General features: G+C 38.8%; 1 protein-coding gene across 7 annotated transcripts in view; it reads right to left on the reverse strand.

The window, feature by feature from the left end:
* Positions 1–22,822, reverse strand: part of ANO4 (anoctamin 4) — a 199,672-nt gene that overhangs the window by 51,745 nt on the left and 125,105 nt on the right. For all 7 annotated transcript variants that reach the window (XM_051636787.1, XM_051636778.1, XM_051636771.1 and 4 more), the window contains 5 exons: positions 21,903–21,947; positions 15,782–15,913; positions 4,469–4,575; positions 2,503–2,558; positions 1,845–1,966 (listed from right to left, as the gene is read on the reverse strand). In XM_051636787.1, coding sequence (XP_051492747.1) covers positions 1,845–1,966; positions 2,503–2,558; positions 4,469–4,575; positions 15,782–15,913; positions 21,903–21,947 — 462 coding nt within the window. The remainder of the gene's footprint in view (positions 1–1,844; positions 1,967–2,502; positions 2,559–4,468; positions 4,576–15,781; positions 15,914–21,902; positions 21,948–22,822) is intronic.

Genomic DNA, 22,822 nt, shown 5'->3' on the forward strand with positions numbered 1-22,822 from the left:
CTGCCAAGCTCAATAGCTACCAAGACTCCTGCTGCTGTGGACATCCAGGGAGCCCCACAGCCACCCCGCTCCCCCTCCTCTTTGGGTAAACACCTACTCTCAAGCACCACAGGACACCCATGACCTCAGATAGGGATTCTGCTATTTTGATTGCTTTTTTTTTTTTTTTTTTTTTTTTGTAAAATAGCTGTGGCAAAATTGCTAGATGTCACTGTCTGATAAAAAGTTAAAGCATGTTACAAAATCCTAACTATCAAACACAGGCTGCTCAAGAAGGCTGCTGCCAACGTCCAGAACAATCACGTGTCTAACCTTGCTCATTCTGTTACCATTTATACTCATACCTAAAAAGTTTCCATATTCATAAACAGAACTAAATTAAAACCTGGATATTGGCTCAACAGTACTTTCACAAAAAATAAATGCTTGTGAAGAAGAGTATCCCTGACTACTATGGACAAACTATTTTAAAACATTATAGAGATAAGTTGTTTATACTGTGGCATTAATATCTTACTGTATACTGGAAAATGAAAAATAAAAAAAAAACAACCCTCAGGATAACAGTTGTCTCCTCAGTAAATCAGCAATTTCCATAGTGTAAGTCGAGAAAAATTCCATATTTCTGTCCAGGCCAGTATATTAAAAAAGAAATAAGAAGTTTTCAGGATTAAATTATGAGGCACAAACACATTCCTTCATTTTCTAAAGCATTTAAAAAGTTACATGACTCAGTAAAACTTTTCTATTGCATTTATCTGTGAACTTTTTCTTGATGAAAATTGAACACTTCCTGTTTTATGAAATGGTAAGTTTCATGTGCCTTAATCAGTAACTGTCTCCAGGGCCACCCTCTATAAATCTTTCTATCTGGAAACAATTTTGAGGATCAATAAAAATAAAGGTTTCCATCAGTTACAGAAGTTATAAATGAAGAAATTAATATGCTGGACCAATTGCATGCTCTATGTGACCATTCCCAATGGATGCACCAACATCTTCAATGATCCCAAAACATCTAAAGTCTTTATTAATAGGCTCTTGTGGCTTCATATTCCACTCTTCAAGTAGAAAAATGCCCAATATAGTTCTGCTGACATGAACAGTAAAGGCTCTGGTTCTCTATACACCCATAAAATATGTAATCCTCTGTCAGCACATACAAGTCTATTTGAAAACCTTATTTAAAAGGGCTATAAGGATTTGGAGTAATGTCTCAGCATTTCTTCTTTGCAGGCTACTCCCAACATGAATGCAAGTTCAGCCTGTGGTGATGTGGCTGGGCTGAGTTTAAGGCAAGTGGTGCAGAAGAGACTTCCACCCATTTACTACTAGTGCTGCTGAACACAGCAGCACACTCAGTGACTGAGCTCTGCTCCATGCCATTTGTAAGCATTGTTAAACTTCAGCCAGTGCTCCTTCTGTGGTTGCTTTTCAGAAAAAAAGAAGGCATAGTCAATGAAAGTGTGTTTTTCACCAAAGCTGTGCTCTGAGGAGGAACAACTCCCCCAGTGGATATACATGCAACCAGGTCTAGTCTACCTCCACAGATTTCTCCCTTTGTTTTTTCCTCTCTTAAATATTCTGCAAACTCTTCCTTAGAAGTTATGTTGTCAGGAAACTCTAGAAGGCAACTCCCTTCACTTTCAGTTCCTCTTACAAGCTCCTCTCTAGAGAGTTCCTTGAATGCAGTGGCACCATGAATGAAACTGAGTCCCATGACCTCAAGGCTAGTTTTAAAAATCCACAAGAAATCACTCAGCTATTCATGATTTTCTCAGAAGAGAGACAACTTATGCTCAAAGCACCTATAATGTGACATACTAAAAGCAAGGAACTCTTACCTCACGAGGTCCAGTGGTTGGTATTTGTACCACACTCCCCAGGAAGCCCAGCACTCATAAAGCAGGTGTCTGTGGTTTTCTGCCCCATGGGTTCTTATTGAATTCTTACTTCTATAACTTCCCTAAAATACAAATCTGGACATTAATAAACAACAGCAGCAAAAAAAAGGAATATATAAAGCTCTCTCACTAGCTGTATGGATCTCACAACTTATGCAAACTCCATACTTGTGCACCAAAAGCTACATATGACATTAACAGGATAATCTCCTCTGATTTCAGTAGAATTTGAGATAATTTTTCCAAAGAAATTTATGATCAACTGCTTTCAAGTCAAAGGCTATAAACTGGAGAATCTCAAAGTGAAAACCATAGCATGACATTTTCCCCCTCTGAAAACAGATTTATCAAACCCCAATACATTTTACAGAACAGACCCAGAACAACCTTCCATATCTCTTTTTGCAAGAAAAAAAGCATTAATTTCTCCAAGAAAAAAAAAAAAAAATCATTACTAAATGAGAGGCATGTCAGAGGCAGACACAGAATGCAGAAGAGAATAATAATATGAATAAGATTGAAAATAAGAGGTTACACAAGTAAGAGTTTATTTTGTGGGAAATGTCTGTTCAAAAAGAAAAAAAAAATAGAAAAATACCTCATGAAGAGGAAATGCAGCTTCATAGGAGCCATTACTGAGCAATCGATTCAGACCTAAGAATCAAAAGTATCCAATTATTTACCAATAGGACAAGAAAACCTGCTAAATAAAAAGAAACCCATATTTTTGTAAGCTGGCTAAGTGAAGTTTGAATCCTATTGACAGTAAAATACACATGTAGAAACTTGTATAGATTTTGATGAACTAAGATATAAGTCAAGATTTCTTCAAATATTACTCATAATGTCTAATTTATTATGCCAGAAGTTTAAATGTTAATTTTCCCAATCCATCTTCAGCGTCACTTCAGTGAAATCAGGGACCTCACATCAGCTTCTAAGGAAGCTATTTAGATGGAAGGCTGCACATCTTGGGAGTGGAAAACTTCAGGGAAGATCTTTACATTTTCAAAATTCAGGCCAGTAAAGCAAATGAAACTCTTAATTTCCACATGATAACAATATTTTAAAATATGTTTCATTTACATCTTATGAAAGCTGCTGGACTAACACATACAGCAGGAATGAGACAGGCTGCAGTAGTACAAGACCAGAAAATATATCCAGACCTGAACCAAAAAGATTGCTATTTGCCACTAAAAAGTAACCACACACCCCACTCAGTTGGACCTTGTCCCTGTTGAATGAGAACCTTGAGAGAAACAATGAATGGTTGCTCAGATGTGGCCACTTTTCACTTGGAAAGTCAACAAAATAGGCTTGAACAACCATCAGGCAATGCAAAACCAAACAATGGTGCTAACAACCTGAAGACGTTTGAACTCCTTTGATCAAGAGGCAAAGAATCCTGATTCCTTTTGTAATTCACAGGGGAATGATAGCAGCAAGAACACAGCTATGATATTTAATTCAACATAAGCAGCACTTTCAGTGATTGCATTACTATCTGCCTGGCCCTATATGCTTTCTTCCAAAATCTCTGGCAGAAAAGCAAAACATATAGAGCAAAGTCAGTCTTTGCTGTGCCCAGTGATCAATGCAAGCCTGTGTTTCTGGTAGGTACAACACAAGTAGATACGTGAGGGAGTTTGGGATCTCGAGGCAGACAGGAACTGCAACTGTGTGTGCTGGATGCAGCTTATGCACTGCATGAATTCTTGCCTTTCTTCTCTCACCTCTTCTCACTATCATTGCTCAGGGCCATTGCTGTCCTCATCCCAGGAGCTGAGGAAAAAACAAGTGAAGTTCTGGGATGTTTCTCTACCTCTTGAAGAAGGACAGGGTTTAAAGAGCAGGGAAATTAAATAGGCTGGAGAGCTTTATGGTATTGCCTCTCAGTTTGTGATGCCCCAGTCTCTATGTGGTACACAAGCAGACAGAAGTAGGCCACTGCTTTATACTCCAGCCCTCTTGTCACTGCTCATGCTCCTGGATCCAAATATGTGCCACTCCAAAGGTTCACTCCACCTGGTATTTGAAAGTGGTGCCCTAGTTATGCATGGCATCCTCTGCACTGAGGATGCCATTGCTGAACTCCCTTTTGACTTACAGCAGCGGCAGAGATACAGACCCTTCCATCTCCCCTAGGGATGGGCAGGTACCCAGGGAGAAGCCCTGCAGGCTTAGATGTACAGCACCACTAATCTTGCCATCCTTCCAAATACATTTTTATGAAGGAGTAAAAGCATCTCTGCATGAGTCTGTCTGCTTTCCCCAGGGTCCTTAATCCGTACATATTTCTTGCTTAAGCCAGTCTTTTTCCTTGCAGAGGTGATAAATCCCAGGAGGTGACACACATGACTGTGAGAGCAGCCTGATATTACAAGGAAATGATCAGGTTTTCCAGGCAAAGTTCCTGCAACAGTAGTGGGTGAGATGTAAACAGCTCAAAATTGAGGTGATTAAAAAGGAGGCAAAAGAGTCTGTCACGAGCCCAGGCAGACTTATCTTTTTTTTAGTGCAATTTAGCAACCATGTTTAAAATCATGTTGCTCAGCACTTACCAATTTTGTTTTTCCCTTCTTCATATTTCACTCTTTGTAAGATATGGTGTACAATTCTACTTCTTGTAGCATTATTGAAGAAAGTATCTTTGTTGTGTATGATGAAGCTATAGAAAAATACAAACAAATGGCATCTCAGGAATCTATAGTTGCATGTTTAAAGCAAAGGTTGAGTTCCATTACTTTCTATAGCACACTAAAACTCTACTGTGTATGAGCAGGTGCAAGGAAGATTAAAGGACGCCAGATTAAATGAGATGATTCATCAGATGAGATGATGTCAGTAAAGGTATTTATTCCATAACAACAAATTACATGGAGAAGGTCTGAAGAAAGATCGAAGATATTTAAGCATTCATTATGATAACCATCACTTTTAGATAATTCACTGAAAGCTACAAGATACTTGCACAAAAAATTTGCAAAAGCAAAAGACTTGTAAATGCAGATGCAGAAATTAACGTTTTATTTTTATTTCAGGCTTCTTTATTATGCTTTACCATTACAAGTCAGATGGAAATATCTACTTGGTAAACCACTCATAGTGAAAATCACATAGCATGTTAGAAACAGAAAATATTATATACTCTTATGTTCAGTCCTGGAAGCTAAAATAGAGTAGAAAAATAGCTTTCAGAACCTACTTACGGAGTTATGCATGAATGCAGCTTCAACAGCTTAGACAGAATTGTGATGAGTCCGGGAAATTTAAAAAAAAACAACAAAAGGACCACAAAATATACTGTATTGATTAGATCAGATGGCATAATATATTTTATATAGATTTCTCAATCCCAGTATACATACTCAAGGAAAACAAGATATTTTGGCATATCATCATAATCACTAAAAAAATGCAAACAACACAAGTGTTTAGAAATACTGTTTCAACTTGTCAGTTAAATCCTGCTAAAGAATTCTTACATTTGCTTGAGGTGTGTATGGCTTCAAATAAGACTGTGGAAGTCATTTAGACACTTGAATAAGTAGGTAAGTGGATGAAGTTTCTGATTCAGTAGGCCTATACATATATTGAGGAAATTAAATATTTTTTAAAATGTGGTCCACAGGAAATGACCGACTAGAAAGGCTCATATTTTAAAAGAATACTTTGATTAGGAGGTAAGATTATTTTGCTCCTCTGTGTTGGTGAAGAGTTGGGGAATTGAATAAACTGATAAATAAAATGGTAAAATCAGAGAGACCAGCCTGTAGGACTGTACAGTGGGCAAATCTGACTTTAACAGAGATCATCTTAATATGGACCTTGAGCTTTGCAAGGACTTGTCACCTCTTCTGCACAACATGGGATCCACTGCTCAGTTTTCCACTAAGATAATTTTACCTAAAGGAAAATCCACTTATTCAGAATTAACCTTACCCATAGGAAATCACACATGGCTTTGCACTTCCACCATCGTTTGGAGAAACAAGCAAGGAGTCCAGCTGCTCGACTTTGGGGACTCCATATGGTCCCTCTTTATTACCAAAATTCTCTGCCGAATTTTCCATACAAGACAATCTGAAAGTTCCTTATGTTCATCTTCCAAGGACAGATAACAGAAAAATTCCCCAAGTAAAGGTATAAAAACCAAGTTGCTCCAAGAGCACCATAATTAATGAAACCTGGTTTTCTAGACATTTCTCTCTCGTGCCTCCTTTCCCAACACACCCCAGATACTCACAGGTCATTGGTGTGTCCACAATCTACTCAGTGCTGTACTTCTGGCTTCCTCTTGCATCCCTTCCATTCCCAAAGTCCTACATGTGCACTAAATTACCTACAAAAGTAAGCTGATTTATGCATATTGGCAGACCTCCTTGTGTGTGCTGATTTACCCATGCTTTTACCAAACAGCATAATACTACTGGTGTGCACTGGCCACTGCCTTTTCTGCATAGGCACAATTTTGGGCCACTACTCCATTGCAAGCTGCTGACACCAAGTACATAACACTGGGCTTATTTTTGAGACATTTACACCTGTACCAGCTTTAGTTGAAAGTAATCAGTATGTAAAATAATATTTAGGAGGATTTTGGCAAGAAGGAAATCCTGTCATCACTTCAGTCTTACTGCTTGAGGAAATTAGATAAAAATCCAAACTAGACTCTGAAGCAGCTAGGATTATTTCCAGATGAAGCTAGAGCTCTCTATTAGGCCATTTTAGTAGCAGCAGAAACAAATTAAAAGACAGTGGTAAACCGGAAATGAACAGTTTTTCCCATTTTGGATCATTTTCTTTTAATATCTGACTTTCCTCTCCAATATCTCACATCCCAGGCAGCACTGAATGTTAAAGAACTATGATGATAACTTCTGAAATCAGAACAACACAGTAATTTTCATTCTGACTTAGCTATGATCTCTTGTAGGATTGACTTGAGAATTAAATCACTCTACCTGGGAAACTAGCAACACCGATCCAAGTAACACCAACAATGTTAATCTATTATCCTTGTGTGTATGAGAGATGCAGAGGTTCTTCCCTGCCCACCCTTGTGCCAGTACAAACCATCTGAGGGCAGAAGGGGTAGAGGAGAGGGAGAACTCACCACGACTAGAGAAGACCAAGAACATGTCCTCCAGTGTTTCCCAATATTACTCATGGAGATATGGATGCAGAAGAGATGCTAGAGTTCACCAAAGGTGAAACAGGATTTCCAAAATAAGTCCTCTGGATGACCTGGACTATCCCTAGCAATGTGGTTGTTTTGGGATGGAATTGCATGTGGTAAAGGTTAAAAATAATCCTCACCTATTTTGAATATAAAAAAAAATGTTTGTTTGTTTGTTTGCTTTTCTCTTATATGACTCAAATATCCAGATAGTTTCTGTGAAATTGTCTGTAGGGTAGCCCCAGAAAGAGCACAATCACCATAACCAAGAGAGCAGGGAGCTCTGGCACAGGAAACAAAAATAGGTAGACATGAGTGGGAGGCATTGAAAAGTTAAGAGTATCTCAAGTAACCGTAACTACGTGTTAAGGCATACCAGTTAGATGTTGACATAAATCAGGACAATACCAGAGAGGTTTCAATTTATCTCCAAAATTAGAGGAGTTGCTCTAGTCAGGTGAGAATCATGCAGTTCACTGCAGGACTTGTCCCTCTCTACCACCCTTCTCTCCCACACTTAATAGACATTTAGTCCTCTAAAATGTTTGTGCTCCAGCATGTTTTCTTTCTGAGTGTGGCTGGTAAACTCATATTCACAGAACAGCCATCAAGGCTATTTCATGGTCTACAGCATCCAATGAGGAATTCAGAAGAGAAAGACTTTTTCAGTTTATGGAGAATCTCACCCTTCAATTTTCAGTTCACAGAAGCCAGAGCTGAAGACATTTCCAAACTAGGTGTAGGTAAACAAACATTCATCAGACATTACTGAGCTATAAACTGCATAAGGCAGAGGCTTTCTAGAAAACTTTTAAACCATTGTTGCTTTCAGATGGAACAGTTTCCTCAGCTATTCTGTTTCTGCAGCCCTTTTAAGAATTTCACTATGCACAAAGGCTTGAATATTCATAAGAGCAATACAGCTTGTTTTCAGGCTCAGAAAATGTTCAGGTTTTATTTAGGAGACAGTTCAGTTGAAGGTTTTGATCACTTTGCCACCTCATTTGTAAGACAGAAAATATGTAAGGGTTAATACACTATATTGTTATTATCTGTGAAGTTAGTGTATGCAAAGATAATAAAGCCAGTGATTTGTTCCACAACAGTTACAACCATTAGTCTGGTGTGAGCTGTCCTTACTGAAAAGGAAAATCTCAATGAAGATAATGAAAACACTTCTGGCAGGAAAGGTTCCAGAGTTGATCCTTAATTAAAGTCCCTTTTTAAAATGTCATTGTGGAAATATTGCTCTTACATTCATACTGTAAGCAACATGAAGAGTCAGTGAAGGTTAATTGCTTTGAAATTACATTTGTAACTTTCTTAATTAGACTCCAAACTGGAGATTTCAAACTATCTTGCCATGGATAAAAAAGCACAGCAAAACTAACTGTCATCTAAAAAGGTCTTCAAATTATTGCAAATTCAACAAGATCAAGCTGCCAATGAATTCCTGACCATACAGTCTCTTTGATAATTTTTCATGTTGTAGAAAGTCTTTAGGGGCAAATCTAGCTCTTGAATTTTTGTTTGACATCCATTGGAAAAAAAGTAGGTTTACTTCTTCATTTATTTTGGAGAAGCAAAAGGCAGGAGAAGCTATTTTCTGCTGTACTGGTAAGATATAAGAGCTGAATGTTGAACTCCCATGGTCTGGTTACAAAGCTGTAAGTGACAATGTGTGTATACACGTAGCAACATGCATCTTTGCTCCACAGGATCTCCAGACACTGAAACAGTGACGTCTGACACTCACCATATGAAAAGGCACATTCCAAGGAAATGTCTGTTGCTGGAAGCAGTACAAACTAAAAGCACAGATGTTGTCTGAAGTAGTAAGCCCTACATGAGCAGTGTATTCTTTAGTACAGGAAGAATGCCCTACCCTCTGCACTCCAGGTAAACCACTGGCAGTAGCTAACTGTTGTTGGCTGAACCAATAGCAAGTTTTTACCTCATTTAAGAGCAGAGAAAGAAAATCATCAGCCATAGTAGATGCAACAAGATGAGTCTGCAGTATTCCAGAGAGAATATTACCACAAATCCCTGTAGTTGATTTGTTTAAAAATGGGTGTAATATTATCACCTTGTTTATTTTCATCTTGGCTGACATTTAAGCCTGCAGCTGGCATTTTATCTAAAATAAAATGGTTTTTTTTCAGTTATCAGGGATTTTTTCACATCATGTGGCTAAAACAGGATCACTTTGGGATGAAGAATTCATCAGTGGCTTTGTCTGTTTCAGATTTTGCACAACACAGCCTCAAAACCGATAAAGTAAAAAAGAGAGCCCTTCCTCTGTCCCTCCCCGCAAATCACCCTCCCACCCAGATCACTTCTTAATTTAAATTGGTTCACTCAGGAGTATTCATCTGAGATAGAACAAACTTCATGGATTTTTTCAGGGATGGTCTGTTTCATTCAGATTGCTAGGCAATTAAGAGATGAAGAATCAGAGAGAATTAACAAACCCACTAGAGGGTGCTTCCAAGTTTGGTTGCAGAAAGATTTGTTTAAGAGTAGAGATCTTACAGAACTGTTGTTCTCTGCTTTTAAGAAGCCATTTGCAAATGTGCAGTTATTATACTGCAGATGTATATAATCACAAGAATGACCATCCTGGTTCAAATCAAGTAATGTTCAAGCAGCCCTGTGCCTTGTCTCTAATGCTGGCAGCTCCTCTACCCATCTGTCACCTTGGGGTGAAGCAGTACAGGGGTACAAAGACATAGATAACCTTGGTGGGGATGGGATTAGTGCAAATCTGAGCATCAGAAAAAGCCTGAGAAACACCCATCTTGGAAATTTCACAAAGATACGGGACAAGATACTCATGCACCACAAGGGTACATAGCAAGAATGAGAATAACTTCATTAAACTCTGGTATGCAGGGTCATTTTTGTTTAATTAATACAGATACTGTCCTAGTCCTCCTAATCGTGTAAACTTTCAATTAAATTTTCAGTGAAATAATAAGTATTTATTTTTAAGTGGCTTATTCAATTATATGTTAGATTAATATTTAACCAGAGAGTTTACCATCTTTGAAAGAAAAATAAAGGGAAAATAGCTCCTGATATAAATTCAGAATTCTCTGAGCAGCAATTTAAAGCATTTTTTTAGCTATAGCTAGTACACAGCTATCTTAGAAATCGCAGCTAATTACTGCTGTGACTATTCCCAGCTGACTAGTAGTTCCCTACATAAAATCACTAAGATGTAGCAGAAAAAATAAGTAATTATCATAAAGTCTGATGGAAAAAAATTTTTACATATTGTGAACTGTGCATTCTTGTAGGTGATAATTTTCAGAAGAAATATTTTGGCATAAATAAAGCCCTTCCCAAGCTGTGGCTGCAGAAGAGAGATACTACCTCAAAGTCTATCTTGAAAGTTACAATTTTCTATTCCACACAATGCCCACAAAATGCTTGCCTCAGCCAGGCAGAGCTGCTGTCTTCCAAAAAGAGATTTCTTGTTATTTAGGAAATAAGATTTATTTTAGTGTTCTCTAGTAATGACAATTTTGTGATATATCCTATAAGGCAGGCCAGAATCACTTTAAAAGAAAACCTCAAGCAGTGCTGCAAAAGTTATAGGATCTCACAAATGTGGTTCTTGCACTTTTCCTCTTTGCCTCCTTAGGAGGGAGGGCAGATGGTTACTGTGCCTCTCAATACAAATTCAGTTCTTTTCTGAAAGCTAGTGTTTTTCCACATCTGGCTTTTTCCATCTGAATGGGAAAGAAAAATGCAAGAAAGAAAATGACCACCAATATGATCTTCTAAAATTACACTTGCTCATGTACATCAGTATTTTAAATATATTAATTCCTATAGAAAAAAAATCTGATCAGGCCTTGCTGCTTTTGGTCTTAACTATTTTCCTTCTCAGACTCCACATTGTAAATGCTGCCAGTCATCTGTCATTTCATGCTTTTAAAAGCATCTATCACAAATGAAGACTGTACCCAGACCATGTTTCAAACATCATCTGTATCAGATGGGAGACTTGGGTGTGAAAACTCTGGCTAGATCAAAAAAGATAAACTGCCTTTTCTTTGCCGAGGTAAAAAAAAAACATCTGTGCCTATGAAAAAGGAAAAAATAAGGGATTCCAGAACCAAATTGCAATATTGCAGTATTTGGACAAACATAAAAAATGGCCAACCTTGTATTAATATTTAAGGAATAATATTTTAGAAAATTAAAAACACATAAAACCAGGAAAGAAGGAAGAATTCTGCAACCTCCAGCTAAGGTATGTGGCAAAACCTGCAGTGAGGACATAGAGATCCTATCTGAAAATGTACTATATGGAGATTTATATCTCCAAGATGGTTGTATTTGTGATTGATTTACTACATGTCTATTAAGCAATTGTTCAGCATGTCTTGGGTAAAAATTGACTTACGACAACACAGAAATCCTAGGTATGTTCAACTGGCAAAACTACATATCTTTCTCTTGAGAAATACTTGTACAACATTTTTCTTCCTCAAAAAAATGGCCCTATGTTGTATGAAAAGTCTTAAACCACACTAAGATTAGATAGCTGAGCATCGATATGATACTGGGATCCCACCCTGTTCATGTTCTGTGCATGTTCTGTCTGAATCAGTTTTGGCACAAGTGCGTGATGGAAAGGGATGCAGGGGAACATCTAAAAGCCCAAGAGTTGGCAAGAGACTGTCTCTGTTATTCTTGTCTACAGGATGATGTACTTCTTCAAGACAATTTGAACTTTGCAAGTAATTACCCATGACAATTGTGTAACCTCCATTATAATTGCATTAAAATTGCAATATGGTGTTGCAAGAGCACTCTAGCAAAACCTTAACCACTAGAAAATGCATGGACTTTTCTTACCACTGACAAACTGTGAGCTAAATTATCATAACACTATTGTAGATGGCAAATCTTCATTTCTGCAGCTCAAGAATTTCAGTAACTATTTATCTTCACAGTCTTAAAAAAGAACTGGGGGCTCCAGGTTAGAAATTTAAATAAAAGCCTTGACAGGTTTTGAAAAGGAAATGAAAAAAGAGTAGCTAGCTTTTTACTTGTTCAAAAGCCAATAGAAGTTTATGTAATGCAACAGTAAAAACTGAAAACTGAAGCTTTCATCTAATATGGAGGCAGGGTTTCATTAACTTAGGAGCATTTCTGTACTGTTCTGAGTAGGCCAGAACAATCAGTGCTTCCCTGGTGAAGGTTACTATATTTAGCAGTGGGTAGAGGTGAAAAAGAAATAATATTCTTAGTGACCAAACCCTCATCTGGCACAACAGATTCAAACAGATGAAGGTGCCAGTCACAGTAATCGCTACGTAAGTTAATATGTGTTGAGATAAACATAAATAATTAAATCCATTTCTAGTCATACTTCCCTGTGTTTGGAGGTAGGTGGGCATCTTTGCTACTAGCTCTACTCTCTTTATTACTCTCCTACTGTGATGGGCAGGTCTTTCATCAGAGTGTTTATGCATATCTTGGAAGAAGCAGCAACTTGCCCAAAGTAAGCAGCAATTTGTACAAAGTTAGTGAATCTCAACATAATACACTTTTTGGCTGCTCACTGATATAAACACAATAATTCTTTTAACTTTATATCTCAAATTACTTGATACTTGTGCTTCACAATCGAAGATTAAAAAGCACATACTAAAGATGTTCCTGAAATGCTCTGCTTACCAAGATATGCTTGGAACAATTAAAATTCCAGCATTCTGCTCACTAGACAAATATCAAACAAGTTATTATATTTCAAAATTCTAGTGAAAAAGAATAAGACAGACACAGCCAACAGGCTGGAGCACGATGGGAGCACAAGAATTCTGTCAGAGCAAGCACCTTTTGGGAGAAGGAGAGCAGCTCAGCCAGTATTTTATCAGTCTCCACACAAAAAGAATGGTAGACTTCACAGAAAACAAAACTGAAAAGGTCAGGCCTGCTGGGGAGTTGAGCTTCAAAGACTGCAATGATGTCAAAGAACTGCCAAACAATACCAGGAATGTTAATGAAACTAATACAATATTTAATATGCCATGCACCCTCCAGTTTACCAATACAAACATGAACAGGCAGAAGAATTAAAATAATTTAAAATTTTCTGGTTCATATATGCCAATTTTCTTTCCAGACACAAACACAGAGCTTTCTCATGTCCTGTAATTTAAAGGGAAGTTAATATTACCATTACTAAAAACACCAACCCAAACATTCTTGAACTAATTTGCACTTACTTCATCTTGCAGGGCAAAAGAACTGACCCACCTTTTCTCGAGCATCAGAAGATTCTGTAGTCTAAAACTGATGTCTATTTAGGGCACAAACATTTAGTGGAGAGAACTCTGGCTGTTTACTAGTGCTGGAAGCAGACTCCTACTGAAATTTTCCTGGAGATTTACACTTTTTGTTTTTGTGCTGTACTGAGAAAAACACTACTTACAGAATCATAGAATCATTTTGGTTGGAAAAGACCTTTAAGATCATCAAGTCCAACCATAAACCTGACACTGCGAAGTCCACCACTAAACCATGTCTTTAAACAGCACATCTACACGTCTTTTAAATACCTCCAGGGATAGTGGCCCTGGGCAGCCTGTTTCAGTGCCTGACAACACTTTTGGTGAAGAAATTTCTCATAATATCCAATCTGAACCTTACAAGGTGCAACTTGAGGCTGTTTCTTCTTGTCCTATCACTTGTTACTTGCAAAGAGGCCAACCCCCTCCCCACTACAACCTCCTCTCAGGTAGCTGTAGAGAGTAATAAGGTCTTCCCTCAGCCTCCTTTTCTCCAGGCTAAACAACCCCAGTTGCCTCAGCTGCTCCTAGTAAGACTTGTGTTCTGGATCTTTCACCGGCTTTGTTGCCCTTCTTTGGACACAATCCAGCACCTTGATGTTTTTCTTGTAGTGAGAAACCCAAAACCAAAGGCCCATCAATCCAGCCTGTACAGATCCCTCTGTAGAGCCCTCCTACCCTCAGGCAGATTACACTTCCACCCAATTTGGTGTCATCTGTAAACTTACCTAGGGTGCACTTGATCCCCTAATCCAGATAATTGATAAAGATATTAAACAGAACTGGCCCAAATACTGAGCCCTGGGGAACACCACTGATGACTGGCTGCAAACTGGATTTAAACCCATTCACCATTACTCTCTGGGCTTGGCCATTCAGCTAGATTTTACCCAGTGAAGAGTATGCCTGTCCAAGCCATGAGCAGCTGGTTTCTCCAGAATACTGTAGGAAACTGTGTCTAAAGCTTTACTGAATTCTAGTTAAACAACATCCACAGTCTTACCCTCATCCATTAAGCAGGTCACCTTGTCATAGCAGACCAGGTTAGTCAAATAGAACTTGCTTTTCATGAACCCATGCTGACTTGGGCCTGATCACCTTGTCCTGCATGACCCATGTGGTGGCACTCAAGATGATCTGCTCCATAACCTTCCCCAGCACCAAGGTCTGAAAGGCCTGTAGTTTCCCAAATCCTTCTTCCAGCCCTCTTGTAGATGGATATTGCATTTGTTAACCTCCAGTGAGCTGGGATCTCCCCAGTTAGCCAGACCTGATAGTAAATGATGGCAAGTGTCTTGGTGAGCACTCTTGTCAGCTCCCTCAGTACCCTTGGATGGATCTCACCTAGCCCCATAGACTTGTGTGTCTAAGTGATGCTGCAGGTCACTAACCATTTACCCTTGGGTTATGGGGGCTTCATTCTGCTTCCCATAATGTCAGAGGACATTAAGGCAGAGGAGGTCTATTTTATTCACCTAATAAATCCAATCCCTGAAAAATTGTTAATTCAAAGTGAGGAATTTGTGAGCATTACATCAGTTCGGCTTCACCCTGAAAAAAATAACCTATTGCAGATTTTTAGACTTCAAGCTGCCTGTAATTCAGTGCTGCCAAATCTTTCTCATTTTCTTCTCAGTTAGTCAATGATTGTTTCCCATATCAGCATCACTGTAACTACCCACAAGACAACCTCTTTCTCCAAAATCTGGCAGCCCTGGGATCTGAATGTCCAATGGGGCTTTTTCTGTTTTGCATTTTGCAAGTTACTAAAGGCTTTTAGTAGTCAATTTCTCTAGAGACATTGGTGGGACACTGGTGCCTTTCATAGGATTGGGTGTCACTGGTAGGTCTTAACACTGGCATTTTGTAATCAGTTTTGCATCTATAAAAATAAAAGACACAGAAATATAAACTAAATTGCGTTCTCTGCTTTCTTTAGAGTACTGCTTGTTCCACAGTCATAAATAGGAATGAAACACAGTATCAGTTTATTTCAACCATCTTGTATGTCAGAAAGACTAATTCTGATTATGCTAAAGATACAGAAACGCTGAAAAAACAAGTTTTAATCACATCTTTAAGTGACAAAGATCAGCTGCAATTCTGACCCGAGAGAAAATTAGGCATTTGACTACTTTAGGCATGTAACTGAAATTCCAGTGAATTAAAAAGAACTTTTCCATTTATTTAATTTAGCTTTGAGCTGGACCTTTAATTACGAGAAATGTAGACAGACTCTATATTCTATCTTCCCCTTTTTGTGACAAAGAACTGATATGAAGGCAGTAGACTTTAAAACATGAACTAAGAAATCGATTTTTTCCAAGGTGAATCCAGAAGGAAAGTTGGTGGGTTTTTTTGTAATTAAGATATAATTAAATACTCACTGATGGATCCTTTGTTGGCTGAATGGAGCAGTATAGCAGTCATTCTCCTCCAGATCTGGCAGTGTCTCCTTGTCCAGTTTCATTGGCTTTCTAGGCAACCATCCTCGAAACCTGCTTATTTGTTTCTCGATCCTGCAGCACATTAAAAGTGTAAGCATTTGAGATAGTGGTTTATCGTTACCTTACAGAGCACTTACAAAGAAAACATGCTAGCAAACTAGGCCACTTGGTATTTACAACTAGAAAAGATACAATGTCTTTTGACTTTTTCGAGGCAGACCAAATTATAAATGCTGAACTCGATTATTAATCACAGAATCGTCATGGTTGGAAAGGACCTCTGAGATTACTGAGTCCAACCATCAACACAAAAAAACCTGCTAACAAGCACAACCACACACACCCCATCAGAAAACGCTCACAAAAAAACCCCAAAATAAACAAACAAACCCCTACAACCTCAGCCACTAGAGTATGAAGTGCCGCATCTACATGTTTCTCGAATACCTCCAAGGATGGTGACTCAACCACCTCCCTGGGCAGGCTGATCCAGTGCCTGATCACTCTTTCAGTACATAAATTCTCCTTAATATCCAATCTGAACCTTCACTGCCACAACTTCAGACCATTTCCTCTGGTCCTGTCATTATTTACTTGAGAGAAGAGGCCAATACCCATCTCCCTACAACCTTCTTTCAGGTAGTTGTAGATGGCAATGAGGTTTCCCTTCAGCATCCTCTTTTCTAAACTAAACATTCCCAGTTCTATCAGCTGCTCCTTCTATGACTTGTTCTCTAGACCCTTCAACACTTGGCAGCTCTCCTCTGGACATGGTCCAGCACCTCAGTGTCCTTTCTGTAGTGAGGGGCCCAGAACTGAACACAGTACTCAAGGTGTGGCCTCACCAGTGCCAGGTATAGGGGCACGATCACCTCCCTACTCCTGCTGGCCACACTGTTCTTGACACAGGCCAGGATGCTCTTGGTCTTCTTGGCCACCTGGGCACACTGCAGGCTCATGTTAAGCCAGCTGTCCACCAGCACCCCTAGGTCCTTTTCCTCTGGGCAGCTTTCCAGCCACTCTTCCCCAAGCCTGTAAGCATTACCTGGGGTTGTTGTGACTGAAATGCAGGACCCGGCACTTGGTCTTATTGAACTTCATACAATTGGCCTTGGTCCATTGATCCAGCCTGTCCAGGTCCCTCTGTAGAGCCTTCCTACCCTGAGGCAGATCAACACTTCCACCTGATTTGGTGTCATCTGCAATATTACTGAGGGTGTACTCAGTCTCCTAATCCATATAATTGATAAAGATATTGAACAAGACTGGCCCCAAAACTGAGTCCTGAGGGACACCAACAGCTTTCAGCAGAGAGGCATCTTATTTTGTCTCAACAGAAAAACAATGCTGATGGTACATAGTGTTATAAATCTTATTAAGCTCAGTAAGCTCTTGGCAACTCTCTAAACCTTTATTTCTGAGCTTTTCAGTTACTCCAAATCTCAGGCTCAATTACCACATTAGACTTTGGACATACAACATTAGAACAGCAGAGACTGTGACAGAGCATTTTGGCAGCTGAATCCCAGGAAGCTGCATCCTTTACTGCTCTCTCTGTGGATTCTTACCTCACAATTGATGTTATAAAAATTAGGCTACTTTGTTCATTTGTTTCATTTGTAATTCTTGAAATACTACAACCTCCATGAAACCAGAATACTCAGTGTATAGATTAATAGGCAACTGCTATACAGAGTCTTAAATTTAGAAAGAGAAAGCAAACTAAAATCAAGCTGGAAAAAGGGCAGACAACTGCAAATGCACTCATGCAAAGATGCACATTGAAATGAAGGAAAAGGGAAGAATCAGAGCTGATTGAAGAAGACAATCTAAACAAAATTCAAATCCAGACTAAAATATTATAATGAAAAACATAAGAAAGATGAGATATATCTGGCATAATGAGCCCTACTCTCTCAGAAGTTCCTAACAGCTTTAAGTTTTAACCAGTGGTGCCTGTCTGCAAAAATCACAGACTACAAATTATGGACTATGCACATATTTCATTTAGTGGATGAATCTTTCCAGGACTGGAGATAAAGAGCATGAATCAACATCCCTTGAATTTTAAGTCCAGTTCTGAATAAAACTCAAGGACTGGAAATGTAGCTGCTTTTTTTATTTTGACAGAAGTCAGCACAGTAACTCTTTGATCAGCCAATGCTGTGAGCTCTGCACGGTCACTTTTAAGGAGAGCAATCTATACCTAAGCAGCTGAGTGTGTGGAAAGGTGAGGTGGAATCATTACATACTTTTGTTTAAAATACATATAATATTCCTAGAATATTCAACTTTCTTCCATCAGATGTTTTTACCTTGAATAAAAAAGCTAGTGCTAATTTTTATGGGCACATTTAAAAATTGTAAACAAATTAGCTCTACTTGTTTTGGCACCATTCGTGTATTCCTATTCTGGAAATAGCATGGGGGAAGGCAGGAGGGTGCAAATTTACCATCAGGACTGTTCAGAATAACTGGACTGTGTATTCATACAAAACTACTCTCAAAATCCTAATGGGGAATATTTGCCCAGTAGGTCAGGGTATTTTAGGAGGCAGGCTGCAAATCTCTTTGCCTGAGTGCAGGTGAGATGTCAGATCACAGTGCTGTGAAGGACCTGACCAACTGTAACTCTCCAGTTACAGCATTCAGGCTGACAGCCTTGAGCCAGTCTGTGCAGACATTGATAGGAAAGATGAGGGAAAAGTTATCTCCAGGGGAATTTCCTCTCTTTTGGCCTCCAGTTTTCTCTCTTTAAAGGCCACAAGCTCTGTGTTACTGCATATTTGGCAGACTTAGTGACTAGATATGGAAAAGGGAGGAGGAACCAGGCAGGTTGACTAAAGATCCCATTCCTTGCTCATTTTTTAACTAAAACGGTTTGAATTCTCTAAGCTATTAACACCTTTGTTAATCTGCAATCCTTTCCCACTCATCCTGCAAATCAATGTGCACATTAGAGATATGTGTGCTGCAGGTTTATCACACCATGCATGCACACACAGCACACACAGACTGCTCTCCCCACTGAAGAGTAATGCATATTCATGTTGGCTTCTCACCGAGTGTACCCAGAATTTGACTGGTTTGCCGTTCCCAGGGCTCAGATAACTTGGCATGCTTAGTGAGTTTGTTTCTACCCTGCTGACAAACAGGTCTGAAAAGGTTGCAAAGCCTTTCTGCGAGGCCCAGAAGATACAGTACAGTAAAGCCATCCCTTGGGGAAAACACTAGTTATCTTGAAAAGAAAAATGACCACACTTTTAAATTGTTTCCTAGCCACTCCAACAGTGCCATCAGTGCTGGAATTATACTCTACAGGAGCAACACTTAAAAAAAAAAAAAAAAAAAGAAAAAAAAAGAAAAAAAGAGGGTGGTGTTGATGCTAACAAACACAGACACACAATGTTAAAAAGCTACAGTATTTTATTGCTTCTTCAAGGCCATGAGTCACTTTCCCTTACGGAGAAGCTTATCTACCCAGCTGAATAGGGAAACAGTGTTTGGAAAGCTGAGCAACCTACAACAGAGTGCATGGAATGCTGAGGCACTGTAGAGCCGGTCACAATGATAGGGGACAGTGGAAGATTTTGTGATAATACATATATACTATGCTTAACTCACACAAGGGGTTTCCCAAATAATTTTAAAGAAACTGGTTTCTCACTATGAAGTGCGGTAAGGGTAGACTCATTTTTTTCAGAGGAAAGATAAAGTTAGGGGAAAAACAGAGTTTTTAATCAAGACTGGTTTTTATCTCTGACTCAACTTTGTTAGAGCTTAACACATATTGCAGTGTTAGTTTAGTTTTTAACCACAATGCAGGTAGAGTTTGAGGTACTGGGATCCTGATATCTCTGTTTTGCTCTAGAATATATGAAGGGAGTTTTGTTATTTGAAGTTCTGGGATCACTAGAATTTTTCCAAAAGAAAATTCAAGTCATTGACAAGTTGCCAGTGACTTGCTATAGGCTTTACCTTGTAACAAAAGTCCTCTTTCAAACAAATTTTACCCAAATGTCAACATGTTTGGCTTAGCTCAAAAACAGGATCAAAGCTTCAGTTACTTGTAATCTTCACTACACTAGGAGTAGTGTAGATATTTTCATTGAGGCTGTATATCTGTGTTTAAGGTAAATGAAAATGAAGCTGAATATGTTTTCTTTTTTTTTTTTGTTTGTTTTCTGTTAGGACTATTCAGTTACAGCGTTTCCGTCTCAAGTAGCTATTTATAGACCTGAACATAAAAACTGAATTTAGCCAAGTGTTGCTATCACTCAGGAACTAAAATACCAGAAAAAGATCATACTTCTTCCTATACTGGCTTCAAATTTCATCCTAACTCATGAGAAAATGAATGCAAAGCAAAATTTCATACACCACGTGTAAATGTTAGAATCTTCATCTACTCCTTCCTTTTAATCTACTGCTTTAGTCAGCCATGTCTTGATTAAAATGAAGACAAATTCCAAGGTTAACAGGCTCTGTAGTATTTGCTTTAAGGTGGTGATGTAAAGTGGGGGCTGTCAACAAGATTTAGAAGAGCTATGTGCATCTATTAGCCTGTACCCACTTGGTAAAATATCTGAACTCCACAAAGAGCCCCTTTTGTGCTACTATAGCATGAGACCAATGTTATTACTCTTAAGTCACCAGCACAGTGTGTTGGAATTTAATATACAAAATGTTTTTTAGAGTGATAATATGTCATTTACTTTCCCAGGGATGTTCATCTACTGACATTCGCTGTAGAGTCATACAACTGTTTACTCCAAAATACAGATTTTTCAAAGGTAATTCTTCTCTTTCAGAAGCTTGTGGGAGTTTTTCCTCTCACCTCAAAGAGAGTTAATAAATCAAATGCTAGACCCTTTGGAAAACTCAGCAGCAGCACTATGGCATTAAATGCCAACATATGACCTGGTCTTTGCCAAGCCTCTGTACTTTCAGACATTTTAGAGACATTTTCATTTAGTTGTCCACAGTATAAAAAAGAAAATGCAAACAGCAGCATTGGAAGTTTTTCATTGCATTAAGTCAGGCATAAAAGAGGCATGAAACTTAACCTTACAGATATTTAATAATTGAGGGAAAGCACTTCAAAGATTCTTGAAAAAATACTAATTTCTCAAGCTCAATAATGCTACCGCAGAGATTAACTTGCTTCATTGCCTCCCTATCTACAAAGGAAATAGTAAGTAACCTCACAGAGGAAACAAAAAATAAGTAAAGCTATCAATATTACAAGTAAGCAAGGTGCATGGAAATTAAAAAAAAAAAAAAAAGCCAAACTTGCGGTATTTTAATCCCAAGAAACTTCCTAGTGAGACACATTAAAAGATATACAGTCTTCGCACAAACACACTTCCTCTTCTTTAAATGATCACAGAATTATAGAATGATAGAATGGTTAAGGTTGGAAGAGACCTTAAAGATCATCAGGTTACAGCCTCCCTGCCACGAGCAGGAACATCTTGCACTAGGCCAGGTTGCACAAGGACTCATCCAACCTGGCCTTAAACACCTCCAGGGAGGGGGCATCAACAACCTCCCTTGGCAAGATATTCCAGTGCTTTATTACCCTCATGGTGAATAATTTCTTCCTGATGTCTAATATAAATCTACCCTCTTTCAGTTTAAAACTATTACCCCTTGTCCTACCGCTGCCCTCTCTGGTGCAAAACCCCTCCCCAGCTTTCCTGTAGCCCCCTCAGGTACTGGAAGGCTGCTATAAGGTCTCCTTGGAACCTTCTCTTCTCCAGGCTGAAGAGCCCCAACTCTCTCAGCCTGTCTTTGTAGCACAGGTGCTCCAATTTAAAAATATTTCCTTATTCCTAAAAAAGGCAACACTGATAAAGTGACTTGTCTCTTTCACATATCAGATGCCTTAAAAAATGTGACTTCTGTATTTGTTTTTGTAGATGTCCTAGTGTGTAATTATTCCCTTCACCCTTCCTACAAACAGAGCCAAGACCTTTTCCTTCCAGCTTGACACTAACAATTATTTTTGTTATTGAGTCCAAATGGATATAAACTGGACTGGTGTAAGAATCATACTCACCTATTCATGAACTTGTATCGGCGGTGCAGGTAATAGATTTTTCTCCTGGAAGAACAGCAAAAATGAAGCCAGTCGAGAAGAAAACCCATCGTCAGTTACAGTATGAACTAGCAAGGAAGGAAAGGAGATTGAAGACAGAAGCCTGTAAGAGGTGGAGGAAGAGACTAAAAGAGAGATTAACAGAACTGTCACAGGAAGCCACACAGACTCTGGTGGCATTTGAATTGCAAGAAGGTCATCATTTTCCCATAGTCTTCTCTTTTTCTGCTACTTGCTATGTGTGAAAGACAGGGACCCAAAGATGCTTCTAAGTCAAAGAAATCCATAAACTGTTGCAGCAAATTTATAGGTCTGATACAAATATGGATACACATCCAGTAGTGAACTATTAAAATTGTATTGGGTGAAATATTAGGGGAATAACTTAGACAAGCCAGGAAAGTGGTACCTGATGCTGAAATATGCCATAACACATGTAGTACCAACCGGGACCAACACTTGCTGTTGGATTAACATCCCTTGGAACAGATTATAGGCTACACAAGCATGTGCTTGGCACCCCCTAATTATGCAGGGACTCCCTCTGTCCCTCATACAGGCCCAGCTTATTTCTGTTTCCAGTGCAACGGGCTGTACAGGAGTGTGTGTGGGGAACCAATGAGCAGAACTTAGAATTTAAATAACATATAATATTTTGCCAGTGTCCATATTATGCCAGTCAAGTGAAATTATCAGAACAAAGTCATGTTGGCCAGCATCCTTTGGTCATCCACTCCACAAGATACTGTTATTTATCTTGGTCTACTTAGCTGGAGCAGCAAAGGGTCAAAGCTGAAGATGGCATCTACTTCTTGATTTTGCTGCAAATATTGAGAGGTATCCACTGTTTTGGCACCACTACTTTGAAACAGCAAGGATTT

Source organism: Apus apus, chromosome 1 (genome assembly GCF_020740795.1).
Source record: "Apus apus isolate bApuApu2 chromosome 1, bApuApu2.pri.cur, whole genome shotgun sequence".
Classification (NCBI taxonomy): domain Eukaryota; kingdom Metazoa; phylum Chordata; class Aves; order Apodiformes; family Apodidae; genus Apus; species Apus apus.